This window comes from Lutra lutra, chromosome 17, assembly GCF_902655055.1.
Source record: "Lutra lutra chromosome 17, mLutLut1.2, whole genome shotgun sequence".
Taxonomy (NCBI): domain Eukaryota; kingdom Metazoa; phylum Chordata; class Mammalia; order Carnivora; family Mustelidae; genus Lutra; species Lutra lutra.
Window position 1 is genome coordinate 9,585,409 of NC_062294.1, and position 20,498 is coordinate 9,605,906.

The 20,498-nt window shown below is 46.2% G+C and overlaps 1 protein-coding gene across 1 annotated transcript in view; it reads right to left on the reverse strand.

The window, feature by feature from the left end:
* VAT1L (vesicle amine transport 1 like) overlaps positions 1-20,498 on the reverse strand; it is a 135,780-nt gene that overhangs the window by 50,093 nt on the left and 65,189 nt on the right. The window contains exons 5-7 of the mRNA XM_047712388.1: positions 18,618-18,721; positions 16,177-16,232; positions 12,432-12,626 (exon numbers count right to left, since the gene is read on the reverse strand). Coding sequence (XP_047568344.1) covers positions 12,432-12,626; positions 16,177-16,232; positions 18,618-18,721 — 355 coding nt within the window. The remainder of the gene's footprint in view (positions 1-12,431; positions 12,627-16,176; positions 16,233-18,617; positions 18,722-20,498) is intronic.

Sequence of the window (20,498 nt, forward strand, 5' to 3'; positions counted from 1 at the left end):
TCACCCAGGGCTCCGCAGGCAGCTGCTCACTTGGAGTTTACTGAATGACTGACCAGAGCATGGCACTTTCCTGGCAACACCACCCCAAACAAGCTCATAGCTTAGTGATCAGAGTCTAGAGGGCTGGAGAACCAGAGGATCCGAACACGAGCATGTGTTTATCACTGGGGCTGCTTAGAGCTTCTGTTCCAGAAAGCAGCGCCCACATGATGCCTTTGGAAGGGAGTAAAAGCAAAAGGCAAGAAGCAATGGTAAAACCATTGTTGGCGTCACAGTGGTGGCAGACCAGGGGGTGGCCAGCCCTGGGAGGGTGAATTATAAGAGACAGAAAGGCAGGGCCACACCCAACCCATCCCTGCCCAGATGGGAACAGAGCTGACTTCTACAGGGTGCTAGGACAAGCCCCACAGCCTGGCCCCACACCATCTATGACATTTTCATGACGACCCCATAGGGGAAGTACTGCTGTTACCCCCATTTCACAGATGAAGAAGGGAAGCTTAGAGAAGTGAACTCAGGTGGCTTTCCCAAGGCCTCACATCTATCACCCATGGAAGGAGGACTTGGCCTGATTCTGGAGCCTGTTCTTTTAACCCTTATACAAAAATTTATCTCTTCAAACCCTTTACAGTTCACAAAACATTTTCCCATCCTGAGTACATCCGACTCACCATCTGTTGTGTGTTGAATTCAGGTCCTTGTTGAAAATTCGTATGTTGAAGTCTTAACCCCCGGGACTTCAGCATGTTACTATTTGGAAAGAGGATCTTTGCAGATGTAATTAGTTAAGATGTGGTCACCCTGGTGTAGGGGGAGGCTTATTCCAATGACTGTCGTCCTTATAAGAAGGGGAGATTTGGAGACAGAAACTTACACAGCATCCCATGTGAACACAAAGGCAATCATGGGGTGACATGTCTATGAGCCAAGGAACCCCAAAGATGCCACTAAACCCTCAGAAGGGATCAACCCCACTGACACTTTGATCTGGGACTTCTGTCCTCCAGAACTATGAAACTAATACATTTCTGTTGCCTTAAGCCATTCAGCCTGTGGTCCTTGGCTATGGCAGCCCATTTTCAATGGAGGAACGGGATGCTCAGGGTGGAGAGTGCCTTCCGCAAGTGGCAGGGGAAGCAAAATCCACAGCATTCTCACCTGCCAGGATACGGCCATTCTTTGTACATTCTCTGATATGTGTGTGCTCTAGTGTTCCGATGACCTGGGTCTGCCGCAGAGTTCTCTTCCTTCTCTGCTTCTAGCGAGTAGGTCAGAATCTGCGATTAACACATCAGTACAGATACCTTGGAAAATATTTGCAAACGGTCCTTCTGGTGTCACCTTGCAAATGAGACCTATAAAGTGATTGCTCCATCGACTTGGAAAGCAAACAGAAGCAACCAGGCATTTCTAGCCTCGGAAGCAGCAGAATTTTGTCTAGGTCTTTTAAAAACAGTCAAGAGCAGCGTGCATTGACTCTGTGCCTGGCTCACAAGAAACTGCAGTTTTGTGATGTATGTTCAGCCGAACGATAGACATGAAGGCAAAAGCGATCATTTTCATCATCGCAGAAATGTACTCATTGTTGAGCTCCCAGGAGGAGTGCTTAGCTGTGAATAACCCTAATCCGGCAACACACTGTGGTCTCTGATGGATACAAAATTGTCTGGTTAGAGCCTGGATGCTTAGATGCTGCACCGGGCTGATGGACACATCTGCCTGGAGGCCCCAGAAATCTTCTCCACAGCGTACCCTGTGTTCTCCTTGCTTGGTGTCTTGCCTGAGAGCCCCTGGCCCCAAAGATCTCAACCTGGCAGCGGGGAGGGGGCTACATCTGCATTGCCCTGCAGGACTAATAGCTAGCGAGCACTTAATAGCCCTCAGGCATGAGATCATTTAAGTCCTCCAACTAGAAACTGCTGGAACATATTATTTTCTCCATTTATCTTTTTTCCCCCTTTTCTCCATTTTTCATAGGTAACTGTCCATGAACATGTTGATGGAGGCAGCAAGCACAGGGGTTCCTCTTTTGGGGTTGGGGGACATGGCACAACTGGGGAATGTTGGGGATCCTGTTGCAGGAGAGCCAATGCCATCCCTGAATCTTGAAAGGGGGGCAGGAATTTCATAGGACAGTGGTGAGAGAAGGGCATACTAGGCAGAAATAACAGAGAACAGCATGAAGACGGGCACGGGGCAACAGAGACCCGGGCTCTTGAAAACCGCAATGGTCCAGTTGGCCAGAGTGAGGATGGCACAGCTGGGCAGTGGTAGGAGCCTGTGCCTGCCCACTTCCTCCCCCTGTTCCACGGTCGGCCTCCTGGCCTCCCCAGCACTTTCCGCTCAGCCACATACACCTTTTCCCAGGGTTCGGATGTGCCAGTCTCCTTCTCTCTTTCTCCCGCTTCTGGGCCTGGGCCCAGGCTGTAGGATACGCCTCGGTCTCCCCTCTCTTCCTGTGGGTTTTACGTCCTCCTTATGTAACCATTTGGCTGTTCATTTCTGCCACCCTGGCTGCTCCCTCAGTGTGGACCCACATCTTCCACTACAAGTTCGTTTTCAGAGCCCAGCTCTGTATTTGCTGACTAGATGAGGTCTTAATTCCCAATTGCTGCTATAACAACCACCCCCTCCCCCACCCAAACTCAGTAGCTTAACACAAATTTATTCTCTTACAGTTGTGCAGGTCAGAAGCCTGAAATGGGTCTCTGCATTAAAGTCAAAGTGTGTGCAGGATTGGTTCCAGGATTGGTGGTGGTGGTGGCCCCACCACCGATGGATGAGCTAGCCAGAGCTGTGTCTCAGTTTGCTCATCTGTTGGGCAGCTCAGAGCAGGATGGAGGGCAGGTGCCTGGCACGGCCTGTGGACAGGGTGGTGCTGGGATGTTTGAGCTGCAGAAAACCCATATGACCCGGGCTTGCGGGGAGACTGTGTGTGGAAATTGGGAACGTGTGTGTGCGTTTGGGGCAGGAGTGACTGTGCTGAACTGAAAGATCTAGGATTCTCCTTGAGAGAAAGGGGGACGTGCGGCAAAGGAAGAATGAAGCTTAGGGACATGAAGCAAACTAGTCGTCACTCCTGGGGACTCCGTTTCCTCATCTGGGAACTAGAGGAAGGGGCCAGGATACACGGATGGTTTCACAAGGCCATGCAGAGAAGATGCTGTAAGGACTGAGGCTGGGGATCTGGACTTGCCAAGCTGTACCTCCGCCCATCTCCCCTTATCCCGACTCTACACAACCCTTCTCTCCATCCCTTCCAATGATGTAACAGTCTTATTGAGATATGATTTGCCTGTCATACTGCAAAATGAATTAGAGTGCATATAATGTATATAATGCAATGGGCTTAGTATAGTCAGCGATGGGCAACCACCTGTCATTTTAGACTATTTTCATCCCTCCAAACAGAAGCACCATACCTCGTAGTGGTCCTTTTCATTCTCCCCCAAACCCCCAGCACTAGGCAACCACTAGTCCACTTTCTAAACAGCCCCGCCCTGGAGCCTGCTCCTCCTGGCTGTTTTCTGGGCTTTTGTTCTGCTCAATGGGAGGCTTATGCTGGCTGTCAGCCTGCCTTACCCACGCATTCCCTTCCTGACCCTCTGCATCCAGGCTTCTGCCCTCCTCATCTTACTGAGAGGGCTTTCTGAAAGGTCAACATGACCCAGGGCCAAATCCAAAGGCTTTTCCTCTATGTACTTCCCAACTTGTCAGCAGCAGCCGACACTAATGACCTGTCAGACGGCCATAGTGGTCCCCGTGCCACTGCCCTGTCTGTGGATGCCTCGTCTTTCGCCTGCTGCTTGAAAGCTGGGGGATGCTGGGGTTCCGGCCTTAGCCCTCTTCCCTTGGCCGCAGAGAAGTGGCACGGACTCAAGAACCGATCTGTCTTGGTGCGACTGCCAGGTTGGCCACACACCAGCTGTGTGACCTGGGGCACCTTCGTCACGAACCCATTTTCTCGTTTGTGCCATGGTGATAGTAACAGTACCCTCACTCGAGGTTACTGTGGGGATGCAGTGAGTTAATCAACGGAAAGTGCTCAGCACACAGAGACAAGCCATGCCAAGTGTTCACTAATGTGATTATTTTGCTTATTCTTTTGTTCATTGAGTTTATTCACTGCCATTTTTTTCATTAACTTTTCTGCATCAGACTTCCCTGGGCTTCAGATTTTCATTAAATTCAGTATAAGCAGGAGCTTAGGGGCAAGTGTAGCTTCCTGAAAGCCTGACATTGGTGACCTGGAGGATGGGGAGAATGGCGGCTGGATGTTAGGGCTGTTGGGCGGTCCACGTGGTTTGATACGTGCAGAACACTTGGAACAGTGCCCGACGCACAGTGAATCCTCTGGAAATGGTGGCAGTAGCAGCAGCAGTAGTAATGGTAGCAGCCAGTATCCTCCTCTCTCATCTCCGTGTCACCGGGGGTTTGACTTGTGGACATCTCCATCTGCATGTTCAACCATCATCCTCAAACCAAACTCACAACCAAGCTCTTGAGATTTTTTTGCGGTAGTGTCTACCACTGCTAAGTAAAATGGTATTTGCCAGCACCCCACTCCCGGTCTCCCAGGTTACAACACCACTGGTCATCTCTGACTTCTGCTTCTCTTTTATTTCCAATTTTCATTCTTCCAATGACTCCAACTTGCTTAGTCTCTCTCATCCCACTGCCCCTCTTCTGTCTGGGGCTCACCTACCCATGCCTCAAAATCTGCAGTGACCTCCTGGCCAGACCATATGCCCTCAGTGTGTCCTCCAAACTAATGTACCCATGATACAACACACATTGCCTGCTTTGGGGTGATGTCTTTAAAATACCCTCCCTACCCCCAACCATGCCTCAGAAGAAGCTTCTGAATCTTTAAAGAGGGTCCATGCCAGCCAGTTGCCATCTGCCATAATTAAGTGGGACTTTCCATGGTTTCTCTTTGAGTTGCCTCCTTAGCTTGACTTCGGACAACTGTGTCTGATGCCTGGCTTCCTCTTCTGTTAACTTCCCAGTCTGGTGTTGGAGTCGAAAGCTGCCTTTTTTTTAAAAGTTTTTATTTATTTATTTGACAGACAGAGAGATCACAAGTAGGCGGAGAGGCAGGCAGAGGGGGAGGGGGAAGCAGACTCCCCGCTGAGCAGAGAGCCTGACTCGGGGGTCAATCCCAGGACCCCGAGATCATGACCTGAGCCAAAGGCAGAGGCTTAACCCACTGAGCCACCCAGGTGCTGCAAAGCTGCCATTTCTTTGCACTGACAATCACACCGCCCACCTGGCCTTGTCTCTTGGGTAATTCCACTGTCTCTCCGTTTCAACATTAATCTGTCTCTTAGCAAGTCACCCTCTTGCTGAGGACAGGTAAATGTCCCTATCAAGCTCAGCATTATATTATTTTTTCTTCCTTGATTCTTTTAGGCAGACCTATCTCTGTGTAGGTTTTGTGATGGCATAAGATGAAAGGCACACGTAATTAAACCCCAACTCTTAACATGGAGGGAAAAACGCAGGGGAACTACAATGAGGGCCACTTAAATAAGTGACTGCATTTGGATAGTTAGCTTCACGACAGTCAAGGCAAAGAGAGATGGACAAGGAAGGGCATAATTAACATAATTTGCTAAAAGGTAATCATGCCAGATTGCTAGGGTGGCAGATTTTTTCCTACTTTTCAACAGAAGGATGACATCATTTCCTAGATCAGCTCCAGCAGGATTTCAGCAACAACCGGCACGTTTTTCTATCTCTGCATGGTCTAATACAGTAACTGCCAGCCCCATGTGACTATTGACTACTTAAAATGTGCCTAGGAGCCCTAAGGAACTGACTCTCTAATTTGACTTAATTAATTTACATTTAAATAGCCACCTGTGGCTAGTGGTACCATATCAGAGAGTGCAAACCTAGACAATTACGTAAATAATCTTGTAAAATGCTACAGACAATGCCTTTAATTAAAAAAAAAAAAGATTTTAAAATTGCCAAAGATCTCTGGGCAACCCTATATGAGTTTGCTGGGACCGCCATAACAAAATGCCATAGATTGGAGTCCTAAACAACAGAAATGTATTTTCTCACCATTCTGGAGGCTGGAAGTCCCAGGTGAGGGTGCCAGCAAGGGTTGGTTATATTCTGGGGCCTCTCTCCTGCCCCTGCAGATGGCTGTCTTCTCACCGTGTCCTGACACGGTCTCTCTGTGTGTCCATCCTTGGTGTCTGTCTGTCTGTCCTAATCTCCTCCTCTTAGAAGGACAACAGTCAGACTGGATGGGGGCCCACCCCATGGCCTCATTTTAACTAAATTAATTCTCTAAAGGCCCTGTCTTTAAATACAATTCCATTTGAAGTCCTGAGGGCCAGGGCTTCCACATATGAATTTGAGGGGGTACTCGGGTCAGCTCGTCACAGAGTCCTCCCCGTGCTATGAAATGGCAGGTGGGCAAAGGCATTGGTAATCAGAGCTATATAAGTCACAGGTATATCACACTAGCGTCAGACTTAAGACCAGGACAGGCTTCCAGAAATTGAGAGTCAGATGGTGCCATGTTCCTTAAGCCGCACTCTCAGAGAGCAATCACCTCCCCTAGAACGTCAACTCCTACTTCTCTGCTTGGCGGTGAAGGCTGTCAATGTGACTCCATTGACCGGACCAAACATACTTCCTCTCCTCCTTCGCCAGCCACCTCTGCTCCGTGTTTTGCTCAGACCTCTCAACCCCACGTACCCCATACTCCTGCTTCTGAGATTTTCTCACTGTCCCCCGGCTTGGAATGCCCTGCTTCATAATCCCAATGTCATCCAGAGAATTTGTATCCTTCCGATCTCAACCAAGTCCCACCTCGTTCTTGGAGCCTCTTATGAGCACTCATTCTTTTTTTTTTTTTTTTAAAGATTTTATTTATTTGACAGAGATTGCAAGTAGGCAGAGAGGCAGGCAGAGAGGGGGGGGGGGGAGGAGGAAGCAGGCTCCCTGTGCAGCAGAGAGCCCGACACGGGACTCGATCCCAGGACCCTGAGATCATAACCTGAGCTGAAGGCAGAGGCTTAACCCACTGAGCCACCCAGGCAGCCCGTGAGCACTCATTCTTAATTAACATCATTCCCTCTCGTTTTCAAATCCAATTGCCCTTGAAAACAGTACCCGATGACCAACACCTCGGTGTTGTCTCAGAAACTAAACCATAAACTTAAGGGTCGGGGAACCCCAAAATAGTACTAGCACATAGTAGGTCTCAGTAATGTCACTGCTGCTTGGTTGACAAATATGTCTCATTCCTTTCCCACCTCTGACTGTTTGGAAAGATGAGCTTTTTTCTAACTTAATGTACAGCTGCACATTTAATATCTGGAGGCAAACCTGAAGCTGGCGCATATCTCTGCTTCGTGTATTAAATTTACAATAAAGTCAAAGACAGATGGCTAAAAAGAAACACTAAATTGTTTCTGAAATTATTAAATCTTCTAGTCTGCAGGCTCAGAGAGCCCAAGAAAATCTTCTTTTAATCCCTATGGGTTTCATATTCCATCGATGAAGTTCCAGAGCTGGCCTGAAAAGCAATTTTATGAAATCATTTACCAGAGGGGAGGGGGAGAACATTACAGTCATCCCTCTGAGGTTCGCCAGTAATAAGCATGCTCTATTCTCCTCGAGCCCAGAAGAGTCGCGTGGGCTTGATAAATAACTTGAGTTTGGCCCAACTGCAGCTCTAAACAGATGTCTGTAAATATTGTGGAAAAGAACCCCCAGAAAGTTGGTGGGTGTTCCTCATGAGTGGCTGTGGACGTTTTTGTTGGCAAACAGGCAACGGCTGTCTGTCTCCCCTTTGTGGATGACTAGCTTGCCATAGGAACGTGTGATTGCTTTGTTTTCCTAGTGACAATCTTAATCAATATGGCTTCTTTTAAAGCAGTGTTTCTCAACTAGTGGAGGTTTTGCCCCTCCTCCCATCCCACTCAGGAGACGTTCAACCATGTCTAGTGGTATCTTTTATTGTCATGGCTGGCAGTGGGGGGCGCTACTGGTATCTAGTGGGTAGAGACCAGAGATGCTGCTAAAAATCCTCAAAGCATAGGGCAGCCTCTACCCCCCAGCAAAGGATGGCTTGGCCAAAATGCCAATTGGGCCCAAGTTGTCTTAAAGTAGTATGTCTTGTTCATTGACTCATTTATTCATTCATTCAATGCATAGTTATTGTAGAACCTACACAATACCCACGTAGTCCTGTTTCTGTGTATTGCTGGATTCATCAGTTCACTCATGAAATGCCTGTTTGTTGAGCATCGACTCTGTGCCAGGCACTGGGGTCTTGAACAGCACAGTCGGGGTCTTTCCTTCTCTGGGGTTTACTTTCTAGTGGAAGGGAGACAAGTCTCGACAAGCCAACAGATGAACAAGATCATTTCAACCAGTGATGAATGCAATGGAGATTGTTGAACAGAGTAAAACGAAACCCCTGGGTGGGTGGCTGTGTAGGAAGCCCCTTTCAGGAGGGGCTTTGGGGAGGGCCTCTCTATGTAGGTCACGTGGAAGCTGAGGTACGAATGGGTAGAAGGAAGCAGCTCCGAAATCTGGAGGAGGAGTGTTCAAAGTACATCTGTTCCCAAAAGCTTAGGTAGTTTCGGGACCAGGGACACGCAGGCCACTGAAACTCAGATGGAGGAGGCGAGGTGGACAGCAAGAAGATGACGAGAGGGGCAGGAGTTATGACCAGACAAGGCTGTACAGTCCAGGAAAGAGTTCAGACTGCGTATCAGGTGCAGTGGGAAGTCATGGCGGGATTTTAAGTGGGGCGGACATGGTCTGGGTTAGAGAGAGATAAGTCCACTTGGGTTGCTGGTGGAGAATGGGAGGTAGAAGGGAGGGGCCAGTCAGGAGCTCACTGCCGGAAGGAGGCCAGCTCAGGCCACAGTGCCCTGAGTGGAAAGGAGAGCAAGTAGGTGAATTTGGGAAGTCCCCAACTTGCCTGGATAGGATCCGTTACTCGGTCCACCGCAGCTGCCGCCTGAGCTTCCCATCTCTGGTCAGTGTGGGTCCTGAGAGCCTCCACTCTGCTTCCTTGGCCGAGCCTGTCCTGACTTAACTCCCACATGCACGGGGCTCCTCTGTCCCCCACTGCCTTAAGTGAGCAGACCCTCCCTAATGAGAGCTGAGCTCAGCTTAGCGCCCCCCTCCCATTCCTAAGTCGGTCAAGAGCTTCCTTGAATATCAGACTTCTACAGCTGCAGCCTAGCCTCCAGCCTCACCGTTTTTTGCTTCTTCCCTGGTGGATCATACCCTTAAGGTCCCAATGTGGCACCTCCTGACCATGACCCGTCAGCAGCCTCCCATGGGGCTTAGGCTACAATCCGGATTTCTATCTGGTCCCTGCTCACCAAGTCAGACACTCCTTTTTTTTTCTTTTCCTTAACCATTTTTTTAAATTTAAATTCAATTTAATTAGCATACTATATTATTAGTTTCCGTGGTAGAATTCTATGATTTATCAGTTTCATACAATACCCAGTGTTCATTACTTCAAGTGCCCTCCTTCATGCCCATCACCCCGTTACCCCGTCCCCCCATCTCTCTCCCCACAGCAACGCCCAGTTTGTTCCCTATAGTGAAGAGTCTCCTATGGTTTGCCCTTCTTTCTGTTTCCCTCGTACTTTGTTTTTCCTTCCTTTCCCCTAGGCTCATGTGTTTTGTTTCTTAAATTTCACATATGAGTGAAATCATATGATATTTGCCTTTGACTTATTTCACTTAGCATAATACCATCTATTTCCATGCACGTCATTGCACATAGCAAGATTTCATTCTTTCTGGTGACTGAGTAATGTTCCTGTGCATGTGTGTGTGTGTGTGTGTATGTATAGATAGATAGATAGATACACAGATATACACCACATCTTCTTTGTCCATTCATCCAGGCTTTTTCTGTAGTTTAGCTACTGTGGACATTGCTTCTATAAACACTGGGGTGCAGGTACCCCTTCGAATCACTATGTATCCTTTGGATAAAGAGCATTCCCACATTTGCTCATACCAACCTGTGGAAAGGGGCCACATAACCGATCCCTCTAATCCTTGTCCTTTACTTTTGAGGGTCTCTCTGCCTTGCAGGCACTTTCTTTATAGCTTTCAGCCTCTTTCACATCCCAGCTCCAATGACACCAACCTTTCTTGTGTGAAGTCATTCTACAGAAGGCACTTTTGATGGGAGTGATACCAGCCTCACAGGGGTGAAAACTGGTTCTTGGAGGATGAAAAAAAATCTTACTCTTTTAATCTATAAAGCACAGATACACATGCAGGACATAACCAGAAGGATAGCCTGCTAGAGGAAAGGTAGGTAGCTGAATTGTTAACGAGAGAGATAGTATACCCATGGTATTAAAATATCATAGAGGGGATTCATCTGGAAGAGAAGTCTAAAAACTCTCCCACAGGGACAGGTAATAAGGAGAAAGAAGTTGAAAACCACTGGTCTGTAGAAACTGTCTCTCCACTCCACTTACTTGCCAACATACACCCTAATTTAATTCCTTTCAGAAACTTAGGACAATTGGCAAATACCCTGCTGATTTCTGTTCACTGCCCAGAATCTTCTGCACCTCCCCCATCCCTCCAAATGTAAGCTCTGTGAAACCCATGTATCTTGGCTGTCGTCCACTGTGTCTCGAGCATCTGCACAGTGCTGGGCACATAGTAATCATCCAGTATCTATTGTGACCAAGCAATGATTTCATTTATGAGAATAAGGACCCAGTGGGTGAACTGGACCCCTCCTGGATTTCAACTCTCACTTAAATGCTTCCCTTTTGAACACTGAGTTTAAGCCTTCTTCCCTGTCCCACAGTCGTTCATCTCCTAGCCCTTGTCTTGACTACCCCCAGTTTTCTCTCCTCTCTGATCACTGAGAACCAGCAACCATGCAGTCAGCCCTTCTTTATGCCATGGAGACACCACAGTGAATACCACAGGGATGTCTGACTCGGTGAATTAAAAACATTTCCATGAAAAGTATAACAGTAGGCCAACCATCTTGGAAATTACACAGCAGAAGGAATGCATGATTATCTGATTTAACAAGAAACTGAATCATAGTGACCATCTGCAAAAGAAAAAAAGACTGGAAGGACACAAGCCAAAATGTTGGCAGTGTTATCTCTGGAATGTGCACTTGCAGTTCATTTTCTCCTTACGCTTCTGTTCTTAATTTAGGACTTTCCTACAATAAGCCTGTATTTCCTTCAGCAGAAGACACCAGGGTTTTGGTGGCTGGTTTTTAAAAAAACCATTCATGATACTGCAGTATGAGCGGCAAATACAGGTGTACCTCTGGTCCACTCACCCAAGGTCAGTTCTACTTGATTACATGGGGACCCCCACAAAGCTTTTTCTAGGGCAATTTCTGTGTTTAGGGGAGCCATAGGATTTTGGCCAACACAGTTCATTAGGCAAACAGTACCAGCTTTATTGCAGGACAGTACCTGCTATCTGTTCCACAGAAGATTATGTTCATTAGCTTTCCCAAGGATGTCTGTGACTCCCCAAAGCACAAAAGATTTCTTGCATTGTGAGGCACTCACCCATGCAAAATACAAAAACCAAACAAACACAGAACACATTCCCACATATTTTAAGGTATTTCTCAGGGAGTTTCATGGCTCCCTGAAGCCAACAGCCCGACCGAGGAAGATTACTCAGTGAAATGTCTCTTTAAACCTGGGCTTTACCTCTTTATTTTCTCCGCACACGTAGCTACCAAGACTGGCTACCCAAATGTCCGGAACTTCCTTGACCCTGGAGGCTCTTCTAGACCCCCCCTCCTCCTAGCATGACCCATCTGCTCCAATGCAGCTAGTTCATGCTTCAGTGTCCTGAAACGTTACGTGACAAAGTCTTGATCTTTTTCATGATCAAGGAACACTTCCAATCCGAGAACTTTTGGCAGATCCATTAACAAACACACTCCATTCATTACTAGATCCAGTAATTCGTGCATAATTACAGTGCCCACTGGGACAGCTAACAGCGTCTCATCTCACAGGGTGTCCCAGCCCCTGAGTCTAGCACACAAAACATTTGGGCTCTGAGCCACTGTCTACCCCCACCTTGATGTCATCCACCCACAAGGGGATGATACAAACGATGCTGCAGCCATAGTCATGCCCTCTGAGAAGCCGGGAGTTCATCCACACCCGTGAAAACTTGGTGGCCTATCTGAGAACAGCTCATAGTACAAGTGGTACGTTGAGGCACATGATTTGAGAATCACTAGGGAACTTAGAGAATTTCTTACCTCTGAAGCCCAATGCTATAGGACAATGAGTCTTAGGACCCTCATTTAAAGCAAACAAACCTGGAGAATAATCTTTGAATAAAAGACTGTGTATCTGCCCAAATCTCCCTGGGCTCAGCAGAGATTATTTGCCGGAGGACAATGTCATTCTTACCTCCTCCAGGGCCCAAAGGGAGTCTACCACGGGCTTGATCTTCTTCTGGTTGTAGAGCCCAATGAGTTTGTCCACCACTCCTTGAATGAGGCCCGCGCGGCCCTGTTTGAAGAGCAGGTTCAAAAGGGAAAACCCCGCGATGACTTTGTTCTCTTCGTAGAGCTTGATGGGGTTCACCTTCTCGACCTGCCACCACTGGAAGGAGAGAAGGTGCCCATTACGGGGAGCCAACGGCAGCCACGTTCACAGTATTGGCAGGTGGAAAACAGGGCTGCAGCAGGGTGGGTCCCAGGGGGCCCGGTGGGATAAGGGGTGGGAGGTCCTTGTTGGGGTATTTTTTTCAAGCAGCCATGCAGCCAGACAGCATTGGGAGTGCAGTGAGGCTTCTGTGCTGAGCATGAGGTCTGGGCGGGAGAGAGAGACAAACATCCCGAGAATAGCTATCAGGCCACATGTCACTGGAACCCTGAGTCCCAGGGTTAGGACTGCCCGCTCTGGAGATGAATCCTGGTACTACTTGTGCTCCCTATTCCTCTCTGTGCTTCATAGCTCTCAGCTGCAGACCGTGCTAGAGTGCTTCCTCCCAGGCTTCTTTCTGGAAGAGTTTAGCTTATGAATAGCAGGGAAAGAGCGGGGTGGCAGTCTACCAAGTGTGGTGGGGACTCGGTAGGATGGTGACCCAGCCACAAGAGCAGCTTTCTTAGGCGGAATGATGGTGCAGCTGGAGAGGTGGGTTGGAATCCAGCAGAGGAAGAGTGAGGGAACGTGATACAGGCAGAAGGCACAGCACGGTGGAGCATGGAGCCATAGTGTTGGGACAAAGCCAGCGGTTCTTATCTGAAGGACAGTTGGCAAAGTCTGGGAGTGTTTTTGCTGTGGTGTCTGGAAGGGAGAGGAATCTACTGGCATTCAGTGGGTAGAAGCCAGGGATGCTGGTAAACATCCCACGGTACATAGGACAGACCCTCATGACAAAGAGTTATCCAGACCCAAAACGCCGATAGCGCTAACGTCCTTGACAGGATACGCACAGGTGGCAAGTGTGGCTCTCTCCCTTCTAGCCTCTCATCCCCCACTTCCAACATGAAAGTAAGTGAATAATCCAGAAACGGTTATCCAGCTGCTTTGTTCTGATTTAACTGCATCTCCTTTGGTGCTGGTTAGAATTTAGAATGCCAACTTCCAGTTTCTAAAGGCTCTAGGAGAGTGGTGAATCGTTTAAACCAGAAAGCAGATTGGAATGTGGTGGGCACATAGGAACATTCACAATGTTTACATTATTGGGGTGTTTATTTACATCCCGCCTCTTTCCTGAATTGTGGGAGCTCACAAAAGCTCGCCAAAGATTTTGATATGTTCTTTTTGAAATGGGAAAATCATACTGTTAGGAAAATAAGTGTGAGAAAGACAAGTCAAAAGCAGGAATAAGGTTCATGCACGAAATTCTTTACTAATGTACATCCCCTGAAAGCCTGGGGGCCAGCTCTAGGAGAGACATGTATTTGGCCTGGGCTGGCTTCCCACAAAAACAAAGCAGAGAAATGATTAATGACTCGTTTCATGGTGCATCTGCATTGTCTCAGGGAATGTCTGTGAAATGAACGCTTGTAAAATCTGCAATTCCTGTAGCTATGGTTAAGTTCCAGAGCCAGACGCCTAGTTTTGAATCTCAGTTCTGCCACTTACTAGCTCGGCAACTTGAGGCAAGTCACCTAACCACTCTGTGCTGTTTCCCTACTGCACCTCACAGGGTCATCATGAGGAATAAGGTGTTAATATATAGAAAGTTCTTAAAACGGTGTCTGACCTGGAGTAGGTTTTCTATAAATATAAAATATTTGTTATCTTTGATTTAGTGAGTAGGAGCTCTGAATTTGGTGTCCGATTGCTCTCTAGATGTTAGCCACTGTTAATCATTGCTATTGTCAAAAAGCAAATGGTGTATTGGACAGAGTGAGTACAAGCTCCATAAGAGTTTTAAGGTGGAACATAATTAGGATATCCGAGTGAGAAATTCTTGTATAGTTCCAAGTATGGCCTTATTTTTTGGGCCTTTCTCCAATACATAAAAGAAAATTCCTTTCTAGAATCTTCTAGAACAAAGTCATCATTCCACTCCTCGGCATGCCCTATCTTCATCTTACTTCTCACCGACTGACTAATATCGGACCAGGCCTCCAAAAGGAAATAGTCTTCATTCTTGCCCTCCAGCTATACAGCACTCTTGTAATCAGCTCCCCTGCTTTAGGCAGGAGAATCTCAACCTCCATCCTGGCCGTGTTTTCATGCGTGCCTTCACTGAACCTGGGCACACTGCAATTATTTCATTAACACTGTGTGTTCTGATTATGTGTTTAAGGGAGAAAGGGAAAACACTTCTTACAATTGCATGTAATTTGGGATCACTTTGGTTCCCCACAGCAGGCTATCAGCATCACGTTAATTACAGCCACAGCAACAAAACAGCTGCGAGTGGCACAAAGCCTATCTTCAGGGGACTAGCTCCAGACAGAATCCTTCCTCACACTCTGTTCTTGCTCCCTTACAGATTCTGTCATTGCAGCGATCCTTGACCTGAACGCTGAAGTTCAAAGACAAAGGCAGGCCCTTTAATTCTAATGTCATAGGGCAGGGAGTACAAATCATTCCAGAATCACTGGTGTTTGGGGGTGAAGCCTTGTGCAGCCAATGTTGGCACTTAGGGGGCACATGAATACCCCGTAGTGCCACACTTAGAATGATTTCTGTGGCTTTCCCTGGGCACCCTATTCAAAATGCCTCCACCCAATCCTGCATCCTGTTTTGAATCCCTGTCCGAGTTCTTATGACCATTTACAATAATCATCCTATTAATATGTTTCACCTATTTCCGTTTGTCTCCCTCATTAGAATGTGAGAGTCACAAGGGGCTGATATGTGCCCATGTCACTCACTGCAATGCCCTGGTGTCTTGCACACATGGCAGGTGCTCAGAAGACACTCATGAAGTGAGTGAATCAATCAGTGACACACTGGCTGCTTAGGAAGCTAGAGGAGAGGAGAGGAGACGAGACGAGACGAAAGCAAGCCCTCCTGAGAAGCAGCAGTTCCCTGTTGGGGGGCAGGGGTAAAAACTGAAGTTCAAGCCCTAATTAGCTTAGTTCTAGCAAGTATTGCTCTAATGTGGGAATACAGATCCAAGTAGGTTGGAATGCCCAGGGATGTGGTTTCTCAATCTCAAAGTAACCGCTACGTTCAGAGCATGATTATTTAAGCTAGTGGTTCTCAGATTTGCCTGTGTCTAAAATCACCCTGGGGGCTTGCTAAAATTGCAGGATCCCATTTGTGTCTCCAATTCAGTAGAATGGAGATACAGAGAAATCTTAAGTACCCCCCAGAGACCTGGGCAGAAACCAGTAAAATGCATTAATGCCAAGTTTATTTTTGACCAATGATTAAAAACACAGAAACTTAAGCAATCTCTGCTGAAATCAAAACAAAGCTTTTCTGAGTTTCTCAGATGCTCCTACCTCTCTGCTTCATTTAGATGAAGCAGCCAAAGTAAACACACATTCTTACTTATGTGTAGTGAGCAGGGTGGGAACATAGGCTTTCCTGAAAATGAATGATGCGGATGAAGGACAAACAAGGTTTAGGTTATTAGGTCAATGTCTTTAGACATTGAAGAATATAAGAAGCATAGAGGAGCTCACAACGTGCAAATCACCATACAACCATAGTACATTTGACACATATAGATACTCACTGACTTTGCAAAGCTAAAGAAGCTCTTGGTCTCTCCAGTCACCATGTTGGATGAACCTGCAAATGAAGGATTCCCAAATCAAGCTATTGCTAGTGAAAAGCAACATCTCTTGCTACACATGGAAGAATGACAGTTGTTTGGTCCAGAACTGTCAAGAGCTTGAAAACAACTTTAATTCAGCCTTGGAAAAATGAGGGAAATGGAGGGAGTAGGTGGCATCAAGTTGACCTGATTTTGGCCAGCTGTCACTGGATCAAAGAGAAAGTGGTATTTCTTGAGGTGACCATCCGATTACTTTGGAAAATTGGGCATGTATCAAAAACATGATTTAGGCCCACATCCTAAAAAATGAAAAGTTGTTCGAAATGTCTTTTTGGTTCCATTCTTCAAGACTGGGAAATGGAGTCCTATGTGAGCCTAACTCATGGTTTGAATTTGATTCCTTAACAAGTGAAAGGCTTTGGGCTCTGGGCTGGTCTGGGCACTTAAGTAGCAGGGAGAGATGGGACTGAGCTCGAATTTAGATGGGTGGGAAAATGGGGGTACAGAAGAGCAGGTGAGAGTGAATATAGGTTCAGAAGCCAAGGAAATGGTGTGATCAACATACTAGCTCCAAAGAAATCTGAGCAGAGAGGACAAAACCACTTGAGACAAATGGTGTGAGAAACTGAACTTAGCTAAAGGGAACAAACAATATTCAGAGGGAAGATGGGAGATGGTATTAGGAAGATTTCCTAAGGTGCTCTTACAGAGAGAAAAGACCCCTTTGTGTGGTTTTTGGGGATGCGGAGGGGATGAAAGCTCTTAGTAAATCAGATGCCATATTGGTGCTTTTTCAACAACTTTCTTCCCTTGTCTCCAAAGGCTGGGAATAAGTCCTTCTCAGAGAACCATTATTTAATGAAAAAGCAGTGTATAATTGAAACTTCATTATTTGGTCTCAGTAGACTAGTAACCAGTCAGTTAATCACTGATCTGCTTTTATGGGGTGACTACCACCAAGCATCATGGTACCAGGCTTTGGTTACTTAGTAATCAATGTAATCAGTTAGATCCTTGTGAGATGGTAAAATTGTATTCTGCCAAGTGACGTCATAGATCTGGGGCAAAATTAGAACTGGTGAACAAGTAAGAAAGAATAAATTGTCCATCAATATTTGACACACACCTTAGTTATATCCAATATCCCCATATTGTGCATTGACTCTCATAGCTTCTATTATCAATAATAGTAATAATTGAAGAATTATGCATCCACTTGCAAAGACTTTCAGCTATGTGGCCACTATTGAAAATACCAGAACACTCCAGCAATGGGAAGCTTATTCCCTCTTTTTTGTCATAATCATGACAAAAAGATGCTTAAATATTTATACCTCTCAAATATCTCTTTATAGGCTTCTCAATGACTAGCAGGAAAATGAGTATTTTTTCCTGAGTAATAAAGAGCTAAGGCTCAATTTTCTATTGGACCTATGGAGGGCAGAAGTGCCAGAAATCTCAAACATGGGATAACCCCAGTATCTTTTGGCTTTGGAATATGATATCTGGCTTCAGAAAGGCTTTTATTTGACTTTGTAGAGACTAAAGACTTTGTAGAGACTAATGTTTAAATTAGTTTACAATCATTTAACAGAGGAGAGGGAGAAGAGAAGGAGGCGGTTCTGGGGATCTCATTCTGCCGGAGGAAAATCTCCTAGATATCATTCATAAGTCCCCTCAACCTCAAGAGCATCTCAGGGGCTGCAGAAGCAGAGGTGTGTCCCAACCATTCAGGCATCTTTGTGATCAGGACATATAGGAGTGATTTAGAATAGGAAGGAGTCATCCTTTGCAATTCCATCTCCAAAAGGGAAGACTCTTCCTTAAAACCCCCATATCCTAGCCACCCTTCCCATTCTACTGTGGGTCCTTCATTCCTTCATTTTTTGAATTTCCTTTGAAGCCATTAGTATTTCCCACCTGTGCCGCCTTCTGTGCATCAAGCTAATGAATACACTGGCTTGGCCTGCCTTTACAAACCCTTTTGGAATGAGAAATATTCATGGGGGTAGTAGGGCAATAAGCACACATGTTACTTTTATAATTAAAGTAACTAGTGGAAATAGCAGTATTATGTAAAACATTTAAAAATGAAGCCCTCCCGGAGCACCTGGGTGGCTCATTCAGGTGAGCATCCAACTCTGCGTTTTGGCTCAGATCATGATCTCGTGGCTTGTGAGATCCAGCCCTGAGATGGGCTCTACTCTCAGCGGGGAGTCTGCCTGAGGATTCTCTCCCTCTTCCCCTAACCCCCCAAATAGATAAATCTTCAAAAAAATTAAGCCCTCCCAATCTCATTACCCCATCACATCAACACATTTCATTCATCAGAGCTTTTGTAAGCATGCGTGCCGTGCTCCCTGTTGCAGACCATGTCCCCTCTTCTTTTCAGCACTTACCATATAAAATATAGGTTCCCAGTGGTTTGAGAAGGCTGAGACCTTTTCCAGTGTTATCCCCACAGAGGCAATCCAAAACAATGTCCACTCCTTCAGCAGAGATTCTAAATGGTGTGAAGACAAAGTAAGATACGTCACCTGTTAGGGACCATACTTCTGATGGCTCCTCCTTTCTGTGTCATGTTGTTTACTCCTAGAATCAGCAAAAACAAGAGCTCTGGGAGTAGCTGTAAATAGGCCAGGAAGCCTGGAGGCCAGGAGGCCAGGAGGCCTAATTTTACCTTCCTGGGTCCCACTCAAGAACTTCACAGAGCTGGAGGTAGCTAAAAATCTGGCTGGTGGCTTATATCAGGAGCCAGCCTGAGTTAGGAAAGTGAGCATGGACATCATGCTCATTGAATTCATACATTTTAATTTGTACCTAGCCACCTCAAGTATGGAGCTTGGGTTATGGGCTAGGCTCTGTCCAAGGTGCTGGAAACAGAGAGGGAGGAACAAAACCAACATGTTCTGTCTTCATGGGGTTTCCAGTCTAGCAGGGACTAGCTTTTCTCCCCTTCTCCCTCTCTCCTCAGTGAATCACATTAATTTAACTCGTAAACTTGTATTCATTCAATCTCAAGGTTCAATCTAAAATGGAATCATTGAGGAAGAGGGTTAAATAGACAGGTTCTCAAGGTGCCTGGTTGGTTCAGTTGGTTAAGCAGATGACTCTTGATTTTGGTTCAGGTCATGATGTCAGGGTCCTGAGGTCAAGTCCCACATCGGGCTCCATGCTCAGCAGGAAGTTTGCTTGAAAATCCTCTCTCTCCCTCTCTCTTTGCCCCTCCTCCCACCCTCTTTCTCTTTCTCTCTCTCTCAAATAAATAAATCTTGGAAAAAATAAAAAAGTAGAGAGGGTCTTCCTATAGCAGTAGAAGGTTCCAGAGTAGAGAGAATCCATATTTATACTGTATTAAGCAGACGAAACATTTTTTGATCCCTTCCTCCATTAATTTATTTGTACATTCACTGATTCACTCACTTATTCATGCATTTAACAAACATCTACTGGGCTTCCACTGTTAGAAGATATAATGTGGGAGGGAGCTGTAAACAGGAAGGCTCTGGGGATTGTAGGGAAGCTATTCATGCCCCCAGGGCTCCCAGTTATGGCTAGGCCTTGCTCTGCTCAGACAAGAATGGCATCTCTTCAGATTCGTGAGTTTGCAGGATTATCTTGTCTTAGCACACAGCTCAGTATTTCTACCTCCACCCTCATCCCCAAACTGAGTTCATAGTTCATGTCAACAGCTAGATCCTGTTTTCATAAGTAGAAAATTGCATGTGTATCTCTAGGATTTAGACACTAAGTCAACTGCCCCATGCCCCAGGACAGCTGAGTTGTGACTTTCAAAAGCTGAGTCATGATGTTTGAAAGCCCTCAAGTCAAGTACAAACTCTAGTCATTACAAAGATGCATCAAAAATTATCAGCTTAGCTTTTGCCTAATAGAATGCTTATTTATAAAGGCATATCTGTTCAAGTCCAACCTATAAATTCAGAACCAGGGAATTAGGCCAGTGGATCTAAAACTTAAGCATCAGAATCTCCCTGGTGGGGGAAGCTCATTAAAACAGGTAGTTTGCCCTCCTTCCCCCTCTTCTTGTAGCTTCTGATTAGGTTGGTTTGTGGTGGGCCCCAAAGATGTGCATTTCTAACAGGTTCTCAGGAGATATTGATGCTGCTGATTCTGGCTCCACACTTTTGTCTAGGCCAACTACTCAGGAGCCAAACTGGCATTATTTTTTTTTTTTATTAACAATTAATTGGTTCATTCAATATTTGGGCCTGGCACTGTACTACGCACTCGAGGTATAGTGGTGAGCCCAAACAGATTTG